Raw genomic sequence first — 24,083 nt, forward strand, 5'->3', positions numbered from 1 at the left:
TAGGGGTCAGTGTTTGCCCTCTTCGCCGCAGTGACTTTGTGTTGCCCCGACAACAAGCCACAACAGAAGCCGTTCCATCATGTCTACTTCTGTAGCAAATGAAGGGGAAAAAATGAGATGTACAGTGATGCTGAAGCCGTAAGTTGACAGCTCAGTTCATAAACATTAAGTTCGTTAATATATTGTTAAATAAAAGCATTGGTAGCTGTGCTAATTTACCCTTATGGTGTTTCGTAGCTCTAAACGCGGCAGCAGCTTGCTCGCCTTGTCCAGCAGACGGAGTTTTACTTTCAGCGGTAGCAAAATTCTGGACAGAATGGCAGGTCCTACTCCGAGACAAGTTGTTCGGGTAACTTACACCGTGAACTCGACAAATAATTACAAATTCTTGTTAACCGCATGAATGCCTGAACAAAGGCGCTGGGTGACGCACCATGTACAGATGTTACAGTTCTTACCATTTGTTGCTAGTGTTCCCCTTCTTCTCCCTATTTACTATTAAATTAAGTGCCTAAGAAAATCTAAAAACATCAAAGGGGCTTTGTAGCCTAATATTTACTAAATTATGTCATATTAACTAAGTTAAAATTTGTAATATTTACTGAATAAGGAAATATTATGCATTTAAAGAAATGTACTTGCTATTTTGCTGCTTTTAAATGTTCAGAGGTGTTCAATGCAACAGATATAGCCGTCTGTTCTCCTGTGTTCAGGTGTTTGATGAGGAAAACAATGATGTGACTCCTCAGCCATTTTACCGGACAGATCTTGGAGCAGAGCCAGGCAGCAGGTTCTTGATGGATGAACTCTCTGCTGGATCAACATCAGACCAGACAACGTTCACTGGGAGCTTCACTATGCCTTTTTCAAGGTACGAGAGCTCAGTGCTGTGCACCAGCAGGAGGTGGGGAGTTGACCTGTTCAGGAGGGGTTCAAGCTGTTTATTCAGCAGCTCTTCTGTTTACAGAGTATTATCATCATTTGTACAGACATTTTTTTCAGTTGTATTATACCTTGTTGCTCATAATAGTTCTCTTAAGTTCCATGTCAAAAATTGACAATGATGTAATGGCGTGAAGAAAAAATTGTGAGCACACACCAGCCAAGTTCCAGATGAAAGTGGCCAAAAAGTAAAGACGTAACACATGTAGCATCAAACCCAGATAGCAATGTTTAGAACCCTGGTCCCCCAGAATGCAAGTAGTGATAACAAAACCTTCAGCTGAATGAAGAGCTCCAAAATTTAAGATTTACATGGTTATCTATTCAGTCATAAGGAGGAAGTCAGGAAATCAATTCCTTGAAGACTTATCAGGCCAGCATCCTACCCAGTGATTTAAAAGCACTCTGTGATGCAACTAGACACTAAAATTCTGACTGCCTTTCTGTAGATGTTGTTGTTTCAGCTATGGTTCGTTGTAGTAGAAATTTCCCCAAGTGGAAGCAGCTGAAGGTCTCACTTCTTTTTGACAAAATTAGTCTGTATTTGTCTTTTTTGAGGGGCAACTTTTCACAGGAGCTGCTGGTCATCTCCTATGCAGCCATTAGGCAGTTTAGCCTGTGTTTATCTATCACTTTGTGGTTTGACTCAGCCTCAAAATAGGATTGGTTTAAACTACAATGAACAATTAGGTTTGCAGAAACCATTGTCAGGGCTGACCAGCTCCACATCCAGGACTTGTACAGGATTGGGAATAATCCCACTTGAGCTGTGGGATTATTCCCACAATTTTTGTTGACAAAAATTGTGTAGATCTTTTCCTTCAGGTCTGCATTATAAAGCGCTATTTTCAAAAACTAACATTGTTAAATCATCAAATAGCAGTGGTGGGCACGGCTAGCTAAAAAGTTAACTGCATTGACTGAACTTTTTTAGCTAGCATAAACATTAGTTTAACATTAGTTTAGTTTATGTTTAATGTAAACTAATGTTTATGTTTAATCATTAACATTAGTTCTACTAATGGTAAAGCACTATAACAACCTAGGAGTTAGCAGCAGGTAATGCTAAGGCACCAAATTCAACCATGTTGATACCACCATGTGCCATTAGAAAATGTGAGAAAGCTCTAAAAATCATTCACATACAATATTGAGGGTAGAGCTCTTCAAAATTCAAATAAAATACAATTCAACAACCTTCCTGTCAATCAGTGTTAGTGAGGAAGATGCTTTTTGTCATGATGACTATGTAGTAAACATCTGCTCTGACGTTGTTTTTCAGGTCCGTTTTGGGTAGCAGCAGGATATCCAGCCAGTCAACCATAGAGTCTGTGAACGAGGAAATGGAGGAAACATTTTGCAGACGTGACTTTCCCTTCAACTTACCAGGTTCATGACCACAATATATATCAGGGGTGGGCACTCCTGGTCCTGGAGGGCCAGTGTCCTGCAGCTCTTAGAGTCTCCCTGGTCCAACACACCTGAATCCAACAGCTGAATCTCCTCCTCAGTGCAGTCGGGTTCTTCAGAGTTCTGATAATGACCTCATTATTTGACTCAGGTGTGTTGAAGTAGAGATATATCTAAAAGTTGCAGGAGACCGACCCTCCAGGACCAGGAGTGCCCACCCCTGATATATACAGTAACTTGCAAAGTATTCACACCTCTTCAACCTCTCCATATTTTGCCTTATTACAACCATAAACATAAATATATTTCTTTGGAATTTAACGTGACAGACCAACACAAAGTGGTAAACAATTGTGAATTAGAAAAAACATAATACATGATTCAAACATTTTTTTACGTATGAAAACTGAAAAGTGTGATGTGTAAAAGTATTCAGCTCTCTGTACCGTATTGATGTAGTTTTGCCCAGTCTTCTTTGCAAAACAACTGAACTTAAGTCAGATTAGATGGAGAGCATTTGTGAACAGCGGGTTTCAGATCTCGATTGGGTTAATGTCTGGACTTTGACTAGACCAGTGTTTCCCAATTCCAGTCCTCAGGGCCCCCCTGACTGCATGTTTCAGGTGTTTCCCTTCTGCCACACACCTGGATTGAATCTTTGGGTGATTAACAGGCTCCTGCAGTACTTGATGCCTGCAGAAGATGTCATGCAATCATTTGAATCAGCTGTTCTGGTATAGAGGCACATCTAAAACATGCAGTCAGGGGGGCCCTGAGGACCGGAATTGGGAACCACTGGACTAGACCATTCTAACACATGGATATGTTTTACTTGAAATCATTCCATTGTAGCCTGTCTTTATGTTTAGGGTGCTTGTCCTGCTGGAAGGTGAAGCTCTGCTCCGTTCTCATGTCTGTTGCAGACTCCATTGTCCTGTATTTGACTCCATCCATCTTCATATCAACTCTGACCGTCTTCCCTGTCCCTGCTGAAGAGTAGCAACCTCAGAGCATGATGCTGCCACCATCATGTTTGTCAGTGGGCATGGTGTGTTCAGAGTGATGGGCAGTGTTAGTTCTCCTAACAGCGGCCTAAAAAGCTGAATTTGGTTCTGGTCTGACCAAAACTTATTCTTCCACGTTTGTTGCGTCCAGCATGGCTCCTGGAAAACTGCAAACAGGACTTCTAATGGGTTTCTTCTTGCCACTCTTCCAGAAAGATCACATTTGTGCAGTGATGACTAACAGTTGTCCTGTGGACAGATTCCTCCTCTGAGCTGTGGATCTCTGCCTTTGGTCCAGAGTCACCATGGGCCTCTTGGCTGCATCTCTGATCAGAGCTCTCCTTGTTCAGCTGGAAGTTTAGGTGGACGGCCTTGTCTTGTTACAGTTGCTCCACACGCTTTCTAATTCCAGATGATGGACTGAACAGAGTTCTGTGAGACGTTCAAAGCTTGGCAAATCTTTTTATAAATTTTTTATTTGAAAAAATGTTTTGAGTCAAATCAAGTTTTTTTCTATTTCACATTTCCATACCGTTTTGTTTTGGTCTTTCACATAAAACTCAAAGGAAATATAATTAAATCACTATGGAAAAGTTCAAGGGGTATGAATACTTTTTCAAGCCACTGTATTTAGAGATGTACACACCGACTGTGACTTTACAACCAGTTTCTTTGCACTGGTTTTTGTAAAGCTTTGCTGCTGCTTCTATGTTTTGAGAGTGTAGATCGTTACCAAAAGCCTCAGGTTTCCAAAAGACAGCCGACGTCTCCAAATGCAGCGTGTTTCTTGACTAGCTGACGTTGAGAGCTCAAAGCATAAATCAGATATTTTGTTCTACTCCATTCATTATGCGCGTTTCTGTTCCTTACTGAAAAAGACACCTTTTTAACATTTTTCTGTTTTGTAGAATCTTTGTTGCCAGATGAAAAGAGGAAAAGAGGCTCAGTGAAAGAACAAATGACACAAGCTCTGTTGAAAGGGATTAAAGACATTCTAATCACAGAGACAGACACTATTACTCTGCTGGACATTCCCCCTACCTTAGTGTCAGTGAATGCTGATGATGCAGATGTCATAATGTAAGAGAAATTGTTTCTTTTTTTTTTTTTTACCAATATTTAAATAGATTTTATCTCTGATTGGAAGACGCTATTGTTAACTCAACCTTGTTTTGTATTTCAGAGAGAGAAATAAACAGTATTCTGAAGTTTGCAGAAACAGAGGAAATAATGAGCAGTATGTGGAGCGAGGCATGCAGACACTGAATGGAGCAACTAAGAACAAACAGATACAGAACAACCTCATGCTCATGGTGGACACAGGTTTGGTTCAAGACAATACGTTCACTAAAAAAAGTATATACCAAACTCAAAAAAATTAAAATGTTTTTTCCCATTATATAAGTGAAGAAAATCTGACAATGTTTTTTATGTCAAGAATTATTGACATAAAACCTATATATTGCTGAACAGGGTTTCCCCCAGTGTTTTGTCAGCCTGGTGGGTCACCAGGCTTTACTTACCCCACCACCAGGCTAAGTGTTGTTTGTTTCATTTAAATAGGTTTTTCATGGGGGTTTTTTGTTGCGTGATGTCAAACCTTTTTGCTTGACAGTGTCAAACTTTGCTAAGTTTTAATTGTTATTATTAAATGTTACGCCGTTTTGAAGCTTAACAAACCTTAGAAAGATACAGGGCCAACCCTGAGAATCAAGTTATTTAAAGATAAAATTTAGTTTCACACAAATACAAACATTCTAGCATAAATGTTTGGCTGGACCGTTCAAGGTTGCTAACAAGCTAATTTCCTATTTGCAGCTCGACAAATCTTTTCTATAAACATTACATATGCAAACATAAGACCATTTAGAGTTTAAAACATTTGAAATCAATTCTAATGTGGACAAGAAGCCAGTTAAGAAACTTTAAAATCAGTGATATGGGAGTTTGCTTTCTGGGCCTCATCAGCATTCTGGCACCTGATATCTGAAGTTTCTTTTTGTTAGCACAGCAATGTGTCTCACATGTTGTAAAAGACTGAACTGAATCAAGTCTCTGCATTGGACTAGGACTGAACAGAGTTTTGACCTGGCCTGAACGATTCATTGTCAGTGTTTGAAGTTTTTCTGCTTGAATTTCTTTGACAAAAACTAAAACTTTAGTTTTGTTCATATTTAACTGAAGGAAAATATGTGCTATGAATTAATACCTAAAATATGTTTAAACATTGCAGTAATGGGTCTGATGTCATCAGGAGATAATGTTGTCAGCTTAGCTATGAAAATGACTACATGAATGCCATATCTGCCAATGACCCTGCATAAAGATTAAAGAGAGTGAAAGCTAATATTGAGCATTGTAGGACACCATAGTTTACATCATAACATTCTGACAAATAGTTTTCTTTATAGATATTCATCTTCAGTTTTTAAACACAAACATAATCCTTCATACAGTGGAAGTGTTTTAAAAAGAATTTCATCCCTATCTATAGCCACGATTGTGTCCACCTTCGACATGTATGCACCTCCAGAGCAGGAAGTGATGGTTTACAGCCCTGAAAAGAAACAGACCAATGATGCAGAGACTGTCGTGGACTCCAGGAGAAGTCCAGAGAGGAGTCTGTCCCTGACCAGCTCAGCTAGTACAGGTAACCTGGTACAGGTGACAGAGTTGAAGTCATGTAAAAGAGATGTCTGGCTTCAGTTTGGTTGTTTTAAAACCAATGTAACTCACACATATTCCTTTACAGTTATTTCTTCCTGTTCGCTGAAAGATGTAGAAACAGTTGGCAGCAGTTTAAACACACAAGTAGACTTTGAGTTCATCATGATGTCAGATCAATTCCAGTACTCCTTACTTCTAATGGAGAGGACCGTACTGCGGAACAACTTCCAAAACCAGCTGGCTGCTTACAGAAAGCTGCCTTTGCTGGAAGGTAATTTCATATATATATATATATATATATATATATATATATATATATATATATATATATATATATATATATATATATATATATATATATATATATATATATATATATATATATATATATATATATATATATATATATATATATATATATATATATATTTGAGGTCAAGAAAGTGATTACAATGATTTTCTCAGACCCTGACAGACTTGTAAAACCCAAAGAAGAGGAACAGAGTGAAGCAGAGACTTCCTGCTCTCCAGCCCTACAGTGTCTCTGGGTTTTCCATTGTGAGCTCAGCAGAGGCTGTAGGGTCAGTAGCATGGCCTGGAACAAAAAAAACCCGGTAAGACACACACTACCCAGCTGATACATGTACAGGAAAAACTGTGTAACAGGACATACATTGAAATAATAATTTCCCACTAAACATGACTTTATTAAGTAGGCATCTAGAATCCAGATTTTTTGGCCCCAAGTTTCACCAAAAATGCTTTCTTTTTCTATTGTCATGTTACATTTATGGCACAAAATGTCACTGATGAGGTATTGCCTTCTATCCTCATTTCCTTTGTGAATAATTATCAGTATCAAAGAGCAGAATCATAAGTTGCATTTCCACTGACCGTTGATGTTATACTGGTCTTATTACCATTAAGCCATTTCCTTCAGCTTCTGGATTACAATTAGCTGCTTGTTGACTTCTAAGCCAAGACCTCACAATGAACATTTTTATGTGTCTCTGTTATATAATTGCACAGTTGTTGCCACTGATATCTTCACCTCATCATAACATTGACTGTGGTGTTTTTGTGCCAGGACCTCCTTGCTGTAGGTTATGGTGAGACTGACCACAGAAACCATGAACAGGGTCTGGTGTGCTGCTGGTCTATTAAAAACCCGACGGTATGACTGACTTCATGTCTCCTCAGTAATCAGATGTTTGTGTAGTGTCAGTAATAAATCTGGAGGATGTATAGGTTAGGACAATAATCAAACACTGCTGTCAAATCAAACAAGATGTTCTGACTGTACCATCCATCCATCCATCCATCCATCCATCTATCCATCCATCCATCCATCCATCCATCCATCCATCCATCCATCCATCCATCCATCCATCCATCCATCCATCCATCCATCCATCCATCCATCCATCCATCCATCCATCCATCCATCCATCCATCCATTTTCTCTTCACCCTTGTCCCTAATGGGGTCAGGAAGGTTGCTGGTGCCAATCTCCAGCTACGTTCCCGGCCACCCTGGACAGGTGGCCTGGACACTTTAATTCCCAAGGAAGCAGCCCATAACATCCGATTATAAAATCAGATTGCTAACCAGAAAATTAGATGCCTTACAGTATTTGGTTGTTTATAAAAGACCTTTGCAGAGGCAGAAATCACACATCAGAGTGCATGCAAAATCTCTCATTTATTCACAGGAATAACAGCAGATATAGTGTCACAAACAGTTCACCTCTACACTTTGTCCATGTTTGATCATATTACTTCATGCTAAAACAATGGAACAGCTGCAGCATGCAGGGCATTGACATGCAAGGAAGTTGCCATCATCTGGTCTACAGTAGTGTTGGGTTAAAAATCCTGTAGACCTCCACCATGTTTTCCTGTATGTTGGCCATTGACAACATTTCTTACCCAACTACTGGTAGATGCATTTATTTCTTTTTTTAATTTCCTTTATTTAACCAGGTGAACTTCATTGAGATCTAGATCTCATTTTCAAGAGGGACCTGGGTAGGTTACAAAATAAAAAATATTGCAGTTGTCTGCTTCATGTGTGAGTGTGAGGGTGTGTTTGTGTGTGAATGACTGAATGTAATGTGAAGTGCTTTGGGGTCCTCTGGACTTGATAAAGCACTGTACACATACAGGCCATTTACTGCTTCACTGACAACAAGTAGCTTTACGTATCAGTGTATAGAATGTTCAGCAGCCTTTGGACTCGTGATTTCTACTACATTTGTTCTGTCTTGTCATTGTTAGTCTCTAGTTGTCCTTCAAGATAGGTGATGGGCTGGTTAGGTATGTAGAAGCTTCAGCTGTTTTCCTTCTTCTCTTCTTGCAGTGGCCTGAGCGAATCATTAACTGTGACAGCGCTGTGACAACTGTGGATTTTTCATCCAACAGCCCTGGGCAGCTGGCTGTGGGGATGTGTGACGGCAGCATTGCTATCCACAATGTGCAGAGTGCAGATAATAAGACACCTTTCATCAGCAGCCGGTGAGGAATAAGTGTTGGTGGATGGTGCGGCTCTCTTATCATTATTTAAAGATAAGTTCAATTAGAGATGCACCGAAATGAAAGTATGGCCCAGTAGTGACACCCGATATCAATATCGCTGTCATAACTATTCCACAGTGTGAAGAAATGACCATACTGTTGAGATTCCTTCTCTGCTTCACTATGACACGCCCTCTCTTAATACACACAGCAACAAGATTGAAATAAACTTTGATAGTTAACACCAATGCCAACATCTGGTACATCCCTGAGTTACTTTCCTAGGTTGCTGTTCTGTTTCTTCCGGTATGCAGTGAATGTGCCAAAAGACACCTTGGACCAGTGTGGCAGCTCAGGTGGAACCAACAAGAACTGAGCTTCACTGGAGAGGAGAAGGTTGAGTCTCTGTACTCTGTGGGAGCAGACGGCAGAATCTGCAAGTGGTTTGTCATCAACGGTGGCCTTGACTGTACAGGTACAGTTCTCCACTGTAAAATCTGCCTTTTCAATTTCCAGCTCACAGTCCTCTTTGAGGCAAAATGAAGCAACACCTTATTTAAAGCCTCTATGGATTTTCCTAACATTTATATGTGAAAAACAAGATGCATATCCATATGTTCCAAAAACAAGATGTGTAGATATATGAAGGATTAATATAGACATTTAAAGGGACAGTGTTATATTAAATCAACTTTTTTGAGCTTTACATCATGTTATCAAAAACATATCTGGAGTGTTGCCTTGATTCTTTCATGTATGTTTTGAGAATTCTTTTGATCTCCCATGGCAACCATTCAGCTGTGCAAAACGCCTGGACCTAGTGCCACCTTCAAGATGCACTAGAAGGTTGTTGAAGGATTAATAGAGGAGTGATATTGTGATGACTTCCTGATGGTGGAGTTTCAGAAAGAGCAGGAGTTTTTAGAGACACAAGCCCAATTTCAAGATGCTAAGTATCAAAGTGCAATTTCTTTTAAGTCATATTTGATATACAGGTTGGGCCATAAGTTTCCATACATAGGAGAATGCAAAATGTATATTTCTTTTATATTTCAGATTCCCAAGAAGATGCATTTGACAGAAGAGTAGAGAAATGAAATTATACTGATGGCTGGATCAGGAAGCAGTCACATGGTGGCACGAAACTTTAACAGAAAACATGGAACGAGCATCACACACAACACTGTGGCAAAACTTATTTGCAAGTTTCAGAAAACTAGAAATGTGCAGTGATTGGACAGAGTCCCGCAAAAATAAAAATGGTTGTCCAATATAAAATGTTTATTGTTTTCTATGTATGGAAACTTATGGCCCACCCTGTATATAGTTGTTTAGTTGTTTTTATAACAACTGAAAGTAATAGTTACTTGATTGTGCTAGACATTTCCTCTATGTGTTTGGACAACACATAATACTACCACTTTAAGATTTGAAAAGACTTTAAAATGTTTCTGTGAGCAAATTTATTCCCACTTCAAAGAGCTAAAATTACTACATTGGTTGTTGTGAAACAAGCTAGATATTAAGGGTAGGTCGTTGTTTTGTTAAAGTCACCCTTTTTCTTCAGTTAAGATTATGCTCTTAATAAGATTAACAACTAAATATTTAATTTGTTATTGTATAGACCTGATGAAACTCAAGCAGATGAATAATAAGAAGACAGCAGAGTGTGTGCTGTCTGTTCTCACCCCTGGTCTGTGCTTTGACTTTCATCCAAGTGTAAGTTGCTCCAGAATATCTGTAAGTTACTGGCTGCTCACATGCCAGCTGGCTCATAGCATGTTTCTGTTTGTGGCACTATGCTCCTACAGGACTCCAACATCTATTTGACTGGTACCTGGGAGGGAAACATCCTCAAGTGTTCCTGCTCCAACGGTCACCAGTTTCTGGAAACTTACAGGAAACATCTTGTACGTTTGACACAGTAAAAGTCACCTCCTCTTTCTTCCACTGCAGTGAAATCCACTAAAACTAGGTCACACTTTTTTACATTTACAAACATAATATTACTACACTGTAAAAAATGAACTTAGGGGGTTATCAGATTAACAAAAGAATATCATGTACTTTTAACTAAATAATTTCATGTTTCAAACAAAAATGTGATACAATCATGTTGGATAAACAAGAAATTCAACAACTTCACGTTTATGAAATTTAATCATGTTGAGATAACATGATTCATTATAGTCAGACTGATGAAGTGCTGAAGCCGAGTGAGATCACAGGATGTCACGCGAGTTCACGCGAGACAATCGTTTTTGTCTCAACTTGAATAACATGTATTAAAGTTGAAATAACGTGATTCAATTTAGTCAGAGTCATTTCCCTCCGAAGAGGGTCTAGTGAGATCAGGGGATCACGAGAGATTATGAGACATCACTGTTTTGCGCCTGGGAAAACTTCAAAGTGGTTTTAGTTACACATTAAACTATAGATATTAGTTTTTCTCTGCAGGGAACTATTGGCATTTAAGAACTGCACTGTGACAGTGCAGTTCTTTCTTTCAGCATTTAAGAACTGTAAAAAAAGTCTTTTTTAAAGAAAACAACTTTTTTTGAATTAACGTAATTAAATCATGGAAAGGATTTCCACATGATTAATTAACTTTCTTTCAGCACGAAGCATGTTAGTTGAGCTAACTTAATTTTCATGAGTTGGATCAACTTAATAAGTAGTGTGAAGGTATCACTGTAACATAAGATGGTTTCTCCAGCGTGATGTGGTGGTGCAGCGGTTTAGCACACTGCACGTTTGGAGGCCTTAGTCCTCAACACAGACGTTACTGGTTCAACTCCCGGTCCTGGCAACCTTTACCATATCCTCACCCTGTCAGCCTATGATCTCACAATAAAAATATGAGCCACTAGAGCCGCAAAAATGCTTTGGAGGAAAAAAAAAAGAAGTTTGTTTCAACTAAATTGCCATTAATCTTAGTCAAGTAAATTATTTGGTCCAAAGCTGGTTCTTTTAAATTACATTGGGTCCAAATGAGTAAATGAGTTGAATCAACCTAAATAAATTATACTGAGCCAACACATTTTCTTTAAATTGGAATAACCAATTAACTTAATATATTAAGTTCAGCCAACACGTTTAATTTAGAATCAACCATAGAATAACCGTAATAACATAGGTTGAGCCAACACAATTGCTCTACATTGGAATAACCTTAATAAATTAAATTGTCCTAACACTAGGGTGACCATATTTTCATTTGGGAAAACCAGGACACCTTGGGGAGGCTGTTCTGTAGGCTATTGGAAAAAATAAATTAACAAATGAGCTAATTGTCTCGACCCGGTCTGAAAGCGGGGAAACTCTTTTGTAAATCGTCGGTAAACATACATTTGCGCTTTGGCATGTTGTTGGTGTACTGACAGCCACGCTATTTATCTTCTGATGAAGAACAGGGCTGCCCGCACTGACTCGGCTCAGGGTTAATGTCACACGCAGCGCCGGGCGCAGTGCCCTAGTGCCTGTAAATTTAATGGTCCAATGAAGGTAATTTAAAAAACAGGACATTTCCTCACTTCCTAAAAAAAACCCGGGACGCTTGGGACAGAACGTGAAATACGGACATGTCCCGGGAAATACGGACGTTTGGTCACCCTACCTAACACATTTGCTTTAAATAGTAGTAACATAATTACGTGGTGCTGAAATAAAGCAACGTAATCAGGTGGAAAACCTTTCCATGATTTTTTTTATGTTTATCCAAAGAGGTATTTTTTTTCAGTGTATGGTGGGATGTGATTAGGAATTTTATCAAATTATTTTAATTCAATTCAAGTTTTTTCATCCTGGGCAGTACAGTGAACAATGTTACATGGTAAAAACAAGCAACAGTTGTTTTGTACGAAGGTTTTCTAGCCACAGTCTATTTTACAAACTCTGTCAGGCTTGTCACAATAAGTAATAAATCAATTATTTATCCATAAGATGGATTTATCCATCCATCTTCTTCCGCTTAACCGGGGTCGGGTCGCGGGGGTAGCAGCTTTAGAAGGGAGGCCCAGACTTCCCTCTCCCCAGCCACTTCCACCAGCTCCTCCGGAGGAATCCCAAGGCGTTCCCAGGCCAGCTGAGAGACATAGTCCCTCCAGCGTGTCCTTGGTCTTCCCCGGGGCCTCCTCCCGGTGGGACATTCTCAGAACACCTCACCAGGGAGGCGTCCAGGAGGAATCCTGACCAGATGCCCGAGCCACCTCAATTGGCTCCTCTCGACGTGAAGGAGCAGCGGCTCTACTCTGAGTCCCTCTAAGGGAGAGCCCAGCCACCCTACGGAGAAAACCCATTTCGGCCGCTTGTATCCGTGATCTCGTTCTTTTGGTCATGACCCAAAGCTCATGACCATAGATGAGGGTGGGAACGTAGATCGACCGGTAAATCGAGACGCCGGATGGTGGACCAGAATCGCTTTTTGGCTCAGCTCTCTCTTCACCACGACGGACCGGTACAACGCCCCCTTGACGGCAGACGTTGCGCCAATCCGCCTGTTGATCTCCCGCTCCCTTCTTCCCTCATTTGTGAACAAGATGCCGAGACACTTGAACTCCTCCACTTGGGGCAGGACACCCCCCCTGACCCGGAGAAGGCACTCTACCCTTTTCCGGCTCAAGACCATTTGGAGGCACTGATCGCCATCTCAGCCGCTTCACACTCGGCTGCGAACCGCTCCAATGAGAGCTGCAGATCACGTCCCGATGAAGCCAATAGGCCCACATCATCCGCAAAAAGCAGAGATGCAATCCTAAGGCCACCAAAACGGATCCCCTCAACACCCTGGCTGCCCCTAGAAATTCTGTCCATAAAAGTAATGAACAGAATCGGTGACAAAGGGCAGCCCTGGCGGAGTCCAACTCTCACCGGAAACGAGCCCGACTTACTGCTGGCAGTGCGGACCAGACTCTGACACCGGTCATATAGGGACCTGACAGCCCGTATCAAGGAGCCCGGTACCCCATACTCCTGGAGAACCCCCCACAGGGCTCCCTGAGGGACACGGTCGAACGCCTTCTCCAAGTCCACGAAACACATGTACACTGGTTGGGCAAACTCCCAGAACCCTCCAGGACCCTGCTGAGGGTGTAGAGCTGGTCCAGTGTTCCACGACCAGGACAAAAACCACACTGCTCTTCCTGAATCCGAGGTTCAACTATCCGACAGACCCTCCTCTCCAGAACCCCCGAATAGACCTTGCCAGGGAGGCTTAAGAGTGTGACCCCCTGTAATTGGAGCACACCCTCCGGTCCCTCTTTTTGAACAGGGGGACCTCGACCCCAGAGATTGGAGAGCCCAACCCAGAGTCCCCAGGCTCAGCTTCCACAATGGAAGGCATGTTGATGAGATTGAGGAGGTCTTTGAAGTATTCTGTCCACCGGCCCACAACATCCTGAGTTGAGGTCAGCAGCACACCATCCCCACTGTAGACAGTGTTGGTGCTGCACTGCTTTCCCCCTCCTGAGACGCCGGATGGTGGACCAGAATCGCCTCGAAGCCGTACGGAAGTCTTTCTCCATGGCCTCTCCAAACTCCTCCCACACCCGAGTTTTTGCCTCAGCAACCACCCAAGCTTCATGCCACTTCGCTCGCCGGTACCCATCAGCTGCTTCCGGAGTCCCACAGGCCAAAAAGGCCCGATAGGACTCCTTCTTCAGCCTGACGGCTTCCCTCACTGAAGGTGTCCACCAACGGGTTCGAGGGTTGCCGCTGCGACAGGCACCGACAACCTTGCAACCACAGCTCAGATGAGTCGCCTTGACAATGGAGGCACAGAACATGGTCCACTCAGACTCCATGTCCCCCACCTCCCCCGGGACGTGTTCGAAGTTCTGCTGGAGATGGGAGTTAAAGCTCCGTCTCACAGGGGATTTCGCCAGAGGTTCCCAGCAGACCCTCACAACACGTTTGGGCCTGCCAGGTCTGACCGGCATCCTCTCCCACCATTTATTATTTTTATGAAAAATTAAAACAAGCTCAATAATTTCCATTTCCATACATTGTTCTCTCTACAAAAAACTCACTAGCCCTAGCTGATTAACAGCAATCAGTCATTTTTAAAAATAATCAAATACAAACATTTGGACCAAAAAGTGTTTTCATTTTGAATAAAATTTAGTTACTTACTGAATCAATAAATAAAGTAATTTGTGTGTGTTGAAGAGCAAGTTCTACATTACCTTGGTGGAAACTGGAGTGTTTCCTGAATTCTGTTTCACTTGGTGGCAGCGGGATGGAGTAGCTCTTTTTGAAAATGGTATTTTTAAATTAACTAGAGTACTTTTGTTCTTCTTGTATAAAGTAAAACATAAAAACGTTTTGAATAAAAAACATGTTAGCAAAGCAACACAACAGCTGTTTTTTGCCCTCATCAGGGAGTCTCAGTTCAAACCAGAGGTTCCGTGGCTTTAGATTTTAAATTTTAAAGTCTCTGCAGTAGGCCTGGTGATAAACGATAAATCAATTAATCGTACGATAAATTAAAACTATCCACGTCATTTTAATTATCGGCATTATCATCTCTTCCAGCCTTTTTCTCTTTCTGTTGATGACACTGAATGAAAAAAGGCTCAACTCCGCTGCTCTCCACTGACCCTCCCTTCCTCATTTCCTCAGTGTAATGTCCAGTTCACACTACACCATCTTATTGTCGGCCCATTTTCAAAACCTGAGAGACCAAACATTAGCCGACAGAAATCCTAGGTATAATGGTTCCATCATGCTGTGTGGTGTCCAACAAGGGGCAGAAAATAATGGCTAGAGTCCAGTGAACTCATTTTAAAACCAGGCATTAATCAATGCTTTACTACAATCTACCTGCAGTGCATGTGGCTCTAGTGTCAGTGTAACGTCCTGACTGAATGAAAATCATTAGAACCTATTTATGTCACGTTAATGAAGAACAGCTGAAAAGTTACCGGGTTCATCAACTGGAAGCAATTTGGCTCCAACTCCTCCCCTCCTCATTTCTATGTTCTTTGCATAAAATGTTTTATAAACATTAATATTGTTTCCACATATCATCTCCAATGTCCACTGGACTTCAGGTTGCTGTGTCAGCTGTTTGGGATTCCCCTCTGTAATTTCCCCTCAGAAAGGATGGAGGAGAATCCGGCTTTCTGATTGGCTACCTGTCACATTCAACAGGCTGCGTTAAGTTCCCAGTGGGGAAAACCCCTGATTTAGATCAGAGCGCCACAACGATCTACCGTAACACACCACACACTACAGGATGATCGGTTATGAAACCACAAGAGACAATCTTAGAACATCAACGTTCTCAGATTGTCTTAAGGGGAAAATGTAGGTGTGAACTAACGTGTAGTGTGAACTATTGCATCAGGTAGTCGATGTTCCATCTTCTCTATTTAAATCTAATGATTACTGAAGTGTAACATAGTAAACAGACTTCATAATCTGCACTCTTTTGGTTGAATGCAGTATTTATTTACACTTTTGTGTTTTTATTCAAGTATATTTTTGTTAATGGAGACTGAGAATCCATTTTATTTTTATTTTTTGTTGTTTAGTTTATTTTATCAGTTCCAGTGTTAAATGTTCTTTTGAAAATAAAGTCTATCTATCTTTGGCAGGAAATCACATGTATTATTATGTCATTTCCATTAAATTAGTGTACAAATGTTTTCAAACAATATTATTGTTTATCACAATAATTTTTGAGACAATTAATCACTCAGTAACATTTGCTATCGTGACAGGCCTATCTACAGTAACAATAATCTACACAGAATGTGCCACATTTAATTTGGATTTTTGAAGATGATTTGTAATATTACTGTGTGTGTTTTTTTGTTGTTGTTTTTACATCACAATAGGATCTGTGCTCTTTTGAGAACAACAGTAAGTTTCACAAACCCCAGTTCTGGTGGTTTGTTCACTCCCAACCGTAGCAAAATGATCATTCTCTAAGAACATGCAGCTGTTGTTGGTCATTGGAGCGGAACAGTAGGACCTTAGAAATCTACATTAAACTGATTAATAGCACCACACTAATGTGAAGCAATGATCCTAAGAATAAATAACATCATCATACTTTTTTTGTGTTTGTGTTGTTTCCTGTCAGTGTCCTGTGAACTGCATCACATGGTGTCCTCTCCATCCTGATGTGTTCCTGAGCTGCTCCTCTGACTCCACCATCCAACTCTGGAAGCAGGACTGCATTAACCCTTTGTTAAGCTTCACCTCCAACCAGCCGGTGGGTGAAGTCAGGTGGTCTCCAAAGCACGCCACAGTATTCGGTGCTGTTAACGAAGGGCAGCTTGAGATTTGGGACCTAAATTCCAGCTTGTAAGTCTGAGGAATTTGCTTGCTTCATTTCCCTCTGCCAGCATGCAGAAAAGAACTGGAAACAAGGGGAGAAAGTGAACCTGATTCCATAACTTCTATCTTCTAGTTTGGATCCGGTAATCGTGCAGCCTGCTGGTCCTGGACTGAAGATGACGTCCCTTCTGTTTGCATCTCTCACAGACTGTGTTGTGGTAGGAGACAGTGATGGCCAGGTGACGGCATACCAGCTGCAGAACCTCCATGTTGGAGAGAGCAGCCAGGTAAATCACACAAACATGTCAGCCTTAAATGGGTGGGAATAATTTGATTATATTTTCGGTGATTGTGAAAATTTATCTTTTGAAGTATCAAAATCCCGATATGGAAGATCATCATTCAATTAACAGACTTCATAATTTAGTTAGCTCCATTTGGCAATTTATGACCAAATATTGAGCATTTAAAGTCAAAGCAAAAGGAATGTTTATGACATTTTATTGCTGGCAAAGATGTGATAGTGTCACATCTTTGTAATGCACATGGGGTTGTTTACAGCACACATTAACACACTCAGATTGTGATTTGGAACCTGATGTTTCAGGGAGATATTATTCAAGACCTCCTCCGCTCTGCATCACCCAAAGAACTTCAGGAGACATTGATGTAGTGGACACAGAGCACCATGATGCATGTCTAGTTTAAATGTATCTACAACTCTTCAGCTACAAGGTAAATCCATCCATCTTTCATCCGTAGCTTATCCCTGCTGGTGCTTATCTCCAGCAGTCATTGGGTTGGAGACGAGGTCCATCCGGTTCACAGAGAGTGATTGAGAGAGTTTGATTAACACATAACACAATATCCACTAGGGGTGTTCTAGTGTGGTTTTCAAAACTTTGCCGGTCCAGCTTCATTTCCAAAAGGCAGCACATTGTTATGTTCTGAACTAACACGTTTCATTTATATGAAGCCTCAAACAATAACGTGCTTCTTGGTTGTTTTCTGTTTCTTCATATCTTTGATTGTCTAACATTGAAGGCAAATCCATATGAATTTATTATTATACTTTGAGCCTGTTCATTTTAACATGAGAAAGAAAAGCTTTAAATTGATCATCACAGTACAGGATATAACACTGAGTTATTTTCTCCATGTTTTTACATTTTAAATATTAGATTTACTTCCAGTAAGGGGAGGGCATTTATCATTTTGTCGTATCGTAGTTATTGTGATGAATTTCAATTTTTGATTTATTGTTGCGATAATAAATTCCAATTAATGTTTTAAAAAAACAAAACTGTCTATATTGTTGGGATTGTTACTTTTTCTATTTTCTCCACTCTTTGCTCAATGAGACTTTTACAAAAAATCTCCATTAAAATTAAGCCTAAAAGAAGCAAATGGTTCCCAGCAGAACACCAGTGACTGTCTTTGACCGGCAGGTGGCAGCATTGTGGTAATATTCAGCTGGTTTGCCTCTAGCAGCCGATGACGGGTGTAGCTAAAGTCAGGATGACAGCAGCCTACCAGCACAGTCTTCAAGGTATTCTGTTTGTGCCACCAAACATGTTCTTTGTGCCTCACTTGAAAACTTCTGTTTTCAAGTGAGGCACTTGTTTTAGTTCATCTCTAAAAGGTCTGTTGTCGACATCAGCAGCTCAAAAGTGAGAGAAAGCAACATGTTGCTAGGTCAATGTTCAGAAAAGCCCTGTGTGCATCACAGACAACAACCACCGGTTGTTCACGGTGTGAAATTCAGCTCGTCTAAAAGCAGAACTCACAATACACTCAAGGGGGATCTGTCACAGGAATCAGGTAAAGTAGGTTACACCATTAATTTGATAAGAAATTAAATATCCAACCACTCAATAAGAAATTTGTTGATTTTTAGCAACAATGATTTATTCAGAAAAAAAAAGACAATACCAAAAAATAATAATAGTTATCTTGATTAATAGATCAATAACCAAAAATCCCTCAAAGAATAATTATAGGTTAGATTTAAATCACTCAGTTTATATTAGCAAAGAACTTAAATAATTAAAGGTCCAAAATTTCCCGTTCTTTTTTTAAAAGAATATTGTTCCATATCCTCCAAAAAACTAAACAAAGTCCTGGAAGTATTTCTTCGTTTTAATCCAAAAGCCCGATCCAAAACGTCAACACCCCCCAAAAAATAAGAAAAAAGAGTGGTACCACCAAAAGTCCCCCATAAAGAAAAGTGAAGTCCAGATTTCACCGGGAGCGTCTTCCTTCCCCCTCGGTGGCGTCCTCTCGCACCAGGCGGCGTTTCCTGGGTGCAAGCTCCAATCCGGTTTCTAAATTCACGATCCGCGGCGCTGGGGCGAACTTTGATTGCTGTTTCATCTCTTTTCTTTGATTTTTAACTCATTTTAAACATTCACTCAAGTCAAATCTGACGATGTGCGTCTTCCTCTCCGGTTGCGCCGCCGCCACGCCCCTTTTTATTCACTAATTTCAACCACACCTAAAACCAGCATGATGCTGCGCAAAATCAACCTTAAACAGGTTGATTGTTCAGAAATAATCTGAACAATGAAATAACAGCAACTGTTCTACAAAACAATTTGATGCATTTACCCTTAACTGTATTTATTCAGAAAAACCCCCAAACATAGTGGTTATGTTACAATGGGTTATACAGGAAAAATCTAATTCTTAACAGCTGATTTGTTCATCGACTGTTTTCACAAATCAATGAAACACAGTTCAACAGCTTCATGAACACAATCTTTAAGGCCTTCCCAGACTCTGGCTGATCCAGTTTTGCGATCTGCTGAACCTGGTTCTCCCAGCTGAGCTCAGTGAATCAGTGCAGGCCTGGTGCTGAAAAGACTAAGGCTGAAAGGGCTGAGGAGAGAGGCATGCAATGTCAAAGAGTTAGCAAAGACAGAATAAGAAAAAATGGTGTCTGTGTCACCCAGCAGGACAGTCATCACCCACCTCTTGATCTGTGTGACAGTGGAAGAGCTTCTTCTAAGATTTTTAGAAGAGGAAGGAGGAAGGGAAAGGCAGATTTTAGGTGACTTAGGGGGAGGGAGGATGGAACAGTGGGACTTGTTTGACCTGAAAGAAAGGTAGAAAGAAATTTGACATCTTTTTGTTTGCATGCACACTGGAGATAGGAACCAGCATTACTGGTGACCTAATAAGGACGGACGGACGGACAGACGGATGGATGCAGGAAGTTTTGAGTGCTGCAATACCAATTTAAAAATGTATTGTGGAATGTGGTGAAGAAAAACAGCTACTTTCCGTTGGGCTGCTCTAGATAATTGTACAGTATTATTACAGTACAGTATTACGAAGTTACAGAATGTACTTCCTGTGGGCTCATTGCCAGTCGTGACAACTTCCTGTCCCTATATGAATCACCCTCATTGCTGTCTCGAGGGGTAAGAATTAAAAGTTAGGGTCAGGGCAGTTCTTGCTCCTTGTAAGGAAGTTGTTAACTGACCCAGGAAGACGGAAGACAAAATTCAAATTCTAATGAATATTTTATTCATTAGAATTTGAAGCTTTGAGTTTGAGGAGTGTTTTTTCTTTCTCCTAAGGATAATCACATGAAACCTGCTGCTGTATGAGCAGACAGTACCTGGAAGAGGAGGAAGCTGATCTTGGTGTCCGTTTTCCCTTCACTGCTCTCAGATTGTCTCCCTGGGTCAGACTGGTTTCCTTACAGTTGCTCTGCTCACATAAAAAACTGTGTTACTTTGACTACACTGCTTAAAAATAGATGCCAAAACCTTCAATGACTCACTTCATCCAAACTGTAGGATTTGCACAGAGTGGTTTTGATTGACAGGTCATTCATGCTTGTAACCAGATGAGGCATTGCTTCTTGTCTGCTCAGTGGTACCGGGTCAGAACCAGGAAGATGGTACTGCTGCTGCTGCTGCTGCTGCTGCTGCTGCTGCTGCTGTCGATTGAACCTCTGCTGGACAAGCTTCTGTTTGGAGCGATGCACGTCTCCCTGAACCCACAAGCTGTGCTGTTTCCTGCACACACACACACACACACACACACACACACGCACACACACACACACACACACACCCACACACTTTCTTATATTACACAATGAGTGATAAATTACTCTAGCTAAAAATATAACTTGTTAGCATCTTCTCATCAAGTTGCATCTTCTGGTGATTGTTTTGGGTGATGTGTCCTTTTATCTGATGGAAACAATTAACAGAGCTGAGAAATCGATTAACAATCTATATTAGTCAATGGAATGGAAATGTATTCACTTCAGATTGATAATGACATTGACAAAGTGCAAAGCTTTTAATAATAATTAAATAAGTTAATTATTAAGAGATAAGGGTTTGTTCAAAAAACTAACGGTTAGGACAAATATTTAAAACATCTGCGCTTTAGCTAGAGGAATTTCTGTGAGAAATAATTGTTGTCAAGAGTTAAAACTGATTTCCATTCTCTAAAACAAATATAGAAAAATCATTTGCTAAATAAATACAAGGTCTGATTGTGATTGTTTGTTTATTTTTTCTTTTACTGATTTGTCTAAAGACAACTATACATTGGAAATATGTTTTTGGAAAATATCCTGGATGATTCTGTTGTGTGGAGTGAGATAATGGATGTAGAAAAAAGTCAAGGTATAATGAGCCTGTGTTCCCACTTCACCTTTTTTTTTTACTTCATTTGTTTGCAATGATCATCAAAAGTAGAAGAAATAAAGATTTGAAATATTTCACTCTATTTATAGTGAATGTATGAGTTTCTGACATGAGTGACAGTAAATCTTGAACTTTCCACCATATTTAAGGTTTTTTGGGCGTACTTGTCCATACACTCCACATAATCCATTCATGAACATAAAAGATTTCTTGAGTTTCCCTCAGGGATTGAATTAATACCGATCTAAAATATGACAAATTATACTAGAAACAGGCGTCATCAAAATAAAAATTTCAAATGTAGTTTTTCTTGTTCATCCTTAAAAAGTCTTAAGCTTACTCTTCTAAGAAGTTCTGCTGGGGACCAATGATTGACCCGGGTCGGCAGATCCTGATCCAAGCAATCGCCTCAGCTGCTGTGAATCTGAAGTGCTTCATCAGATAGCAGGCGATCAGGGTGCCTGTACGGCCCAAACCAGCTGAGATCGGAAAGTGATACATTTAGCTTCGTCATGGATCTTAGAGAGCAAGAAAAAAAAACCCAACAAAACATCCAACCGCACCTTTACAGTGCACGGCTACAGCTCCCTCTGCACTCTCACACACATGCAGGAAGCGTCTAACGATCAGGTCAGAGGGTGTTGAGCCGTCCATGAAGAAGAAATCATGGTGTTCAAATCCTGCGTCCTCAAACCGTCGGCTCTCATACAGCTTCTTGTTCAGGCGGACCACATCAGTCACGTTGCTTTGGCTGAAGAACTCAAAGTATGCCTCAGGTGCATGGAGAGGATAACCTTAAGGTTCCCGAGGACAAAGTTACAGTGGGTTTAAGAAATAACACTTGATGGACGCCAGGATTTCAAAGCTGACAGTTAAAGACGTTCTTTATCCAGTCTGACTGAGCTTGAACTATTTTACAAAGACGAGGCAAACATTTCAGTCTCAGACGTTCAAATCTACTAGTGACAAAATCCAGAAGGCCTGCAGCTGGAACGGGAAGGAAAGGTGGCACTGCAAAGTGTTGACTCAGGAGACCTGGATCAATATAAAGTACACCACAACTTTTCAGATTTGCCTTTACTGAAAAGGTTGAAAACCAAATATATTTTCCATCTAATTCTCAGTTTTGTAGTTACTTTGTGTCAAGTCCAACCAAAAGTCATTGAGATGTAACTATATCAAGATGAAAGATGAAGAAAGACAACAAAACATCCTGACTTATAAAGGCATAATGGTTCCTTTAGTTTAGCAGTGAAAACCAAGGAAGACTGTTCCCTCCTTTCAAATTCCCTGCAGGACTGAGAAGTCCTCCACTCACCGTTCTCCACCCTGTTTCGAGCATGAGGGCTGCTGAAAGCCAGAATTTTTCCTGGGATGATCCAGTTCATGTCTCCATTTTCAACTCGCTGAAGTCAAACACAGCAAAAGCACAAATGGAAGTTACTGAATAATGTGCATCAACTATTCACACATGAGATCTCAAAACCCTTTATAGTTTTTCTGACAATTACTATCATGGAATAAACCCAAATCAAACTTAAGGGTTGCCACAGATAATCACTTTTACCTCGTAATGTTCATATTTCTCAGGACTAAAAGTTTCAAAATCCAGGAAGCTGTGCTGCAATGCCTGCAAGAGAGAAACATAATAGCAGTGTTCACTAGAACCAGAGAAGCCAACTGTCACTCCAGGGAAGGAGGAGATGGAAACATGAGGAGAGGCGAGCTGTGCACACTACCTTCTGTATTCCCTGCAAACAGTCCAGGACCGTGAGGTGGAAGGTGCTCTCTGCTGCTGCTGCGTCCCTGTGGGACACATAGATGTTAGTATGTCGATAAGCTCAACAAAGGTTTAGATTAGTTTAATACAGAAGCGTTCATCAGCCAGAGCTTGTCAATAAATTCAGGAGCAGTATTTCATTTGTATCAGAAATGTTCTTGTTATAGCAACATTTAAAAAATAAAAAAAATAAGAAAAGTCACAACAGTAAAACAGCAAAGAGAACAGAGGTCATATTGATCAGAGCAGATGGAACTTCTCCATAGCATGACATTAAATAACGTTATTATCAGATCACTGCTGCAATATAATTATGCACATATGTAAATTACTTAGCATTAGCACATTGCATGACAAAAGTTTGTTGCAGTTTTCACACAAGAAGGTTTTCATTGCAGATAAAAAAGTATATTTCTGTTACTGCATCAGGTGAGCAGAAAGACCATACTGAACTGTAAGATAAACTAAAGGCCTATTTCACAGTTTTTTAATAAATCTGCCCTTCAACTGACCATCTATAGCTTAAAATATTTAACATAAAAAATGTGAAGTAGATAACGGATGATTTGGATTTCTGTCTTTGTGGTTTTATTACTAGATTTTGCCATTTGAGCTTCTCCGTGCATCTGGACTTGCTTCTTTAAATCATGTATTTATTGTTAGCTCCAGGTTTTCCCCTTCAGTTCTCTAGTTTTAGCTCATTGTTCTTTCCCTCAGCCAGCTGTGATCCATCTCCTGATTTCCTTCTGTCTGCGCTCTCAGCTGCTTCCATTCACCTCGGATTAGCTACACTGGTTTCTTTGTCTCTCTCAGG

The 24,083-nt window shown here is 40.4% G+C and overlaps 2 protein-coding genes across 8 annotated transcripts in view; one reads left to right on the forward strand and one right to left on the reverse strand.

Moving 5' to 3' along the window:
* Nucleotides 1–20,726, forward strand: dnai4 (dynein axonemal intermediate chain 4). 3 transcript variants are annotated; one of them, XR_006372283.1, is made up of 18 exons: nt 1–138; nt 238–349; nt 714–871; nt 2,225–2,331; nt 4,265–4,436; nt 4,540–4,679; nt 5,851–6,006; nt 6,109–6,294; nt 6,489–6,637; nt 7,111–7,197; nt 8,382–8,536; nt 8,851–9,011; nt 10,161–10,255; nt 10,348–10,446; nt 16,623–16,846; nt 16,953–17,106; nt 17,427–17,554; nt 20,700–20,726. XR_006372283.1 is itself a non-coding variant. In XM_044133372.1 (17 exons), exons 1-17 carry the CDS (start codon nt 80–82, stop codon nt 17,490–17,492), a joined length of 2,280 nt encoding a protein of 759 aa, XP_043989307.1. In that variant the 5' UTR covers nt 1–79; the 3' UTR covers nt 17,493–17,951. The 3 variants fall into 3 exon arrangements, 2 of the variants coding, with proteins under 2 accessions (XP_043989307.1, XP_043989308.1); XM_044133372.1 differs by lacking the exon at nt 20,700–20,726 and having other exon boundaries at nt 17,427–17,951; XM_044133373.1 differs by lacking the exons at nt 238–349; nt 20,700–20,726 and having other exon boundaries at nt 41–138; nt 17,427–17,951.
* Nucleotides 18,376–24,083, reverse strand: part of LOC122840761 (dual specificity protein phosphatase CDC14AB-like) — an 11,111-nt gene continuing 5,403 nt past the window's right edge. For 2 of the 5 annotated variants that reach the window (XM_044133378.1, XM_044133377.1), the window contains 8 exons: nt 23,229–23,295; nt 23,057–23,119; nt 22,808–22,895; nt 22,053–22,283; nt 21,830–21,968; nt 20,607–20,844; nt 20,442–20,533; nt 18,386–19,912 (listed from right to left, as the gene is read on the reverse strand). In XM_044133378.1, the coding sequence (XP_043989313.1) occupies nt 19,648–19,912; nt 20,442–20,533; nt 20,607–20,844; nt 21,830–21,968; nt 22,053–22,283; nt 22,808–22,895; nt 23,057–23,119; nt 23,229–23,295 (1,183 nt within the window). In that variant the 3' untranslated portion in view covers nt 18,386–19,647. Of the gene's footprint in view, nt 19,913–20,441; nt 20,534–20,606; nt 20,845–21,829; nt 21,969–22,052; nt 22,284–22,807; nt 22,896–23,056; nt 23,120–23,228; nt 23,296–24,083 lie in introns of all 5 variants that reach the window. The other 3 variants (XM_044133376.1, XM_044133374.1, XM_044133379.1) reach the window with 3 other exon arrangements.

Source organism: Gambusia affinis, linkage group LG12, assembly GCF_019740435.1.
Source record: "Gambusia affinis linkage group LG12, SWU_Gaff_1.0, whole genome shotgun sequence".
In the NCBI taxonomy this organism is placed as follows: Eukaryota; Metazoa; Chordata; class Actinopteri; order Cyprinodontiformes; family Poeciliidae; genus Gambusia; species Gambusia affinis.

Coding starts and splice junctions, on each gene's coding strand:
- dnai4 (XM_044133372.1), top strand. CDS start 80: ATGTCTACTTCTGTAGCAAATGAAGGGGAAAAAATGAGATGTACAGTG. Junction 139..237: donor TGTACAGTGATGCTGAAGCC/GTAAGTTGACAG, acceptor GGTGTTTCGTAG/CTCTAAACGCGGCAGCAGCT. Junction 16,847..16,952: donor TGGGACCTAAATTCCAGCTT/GTAAGTCTGAGG, acceptor TCTATCTTCTAG/TTTGGATCCGGTAATCGTGC.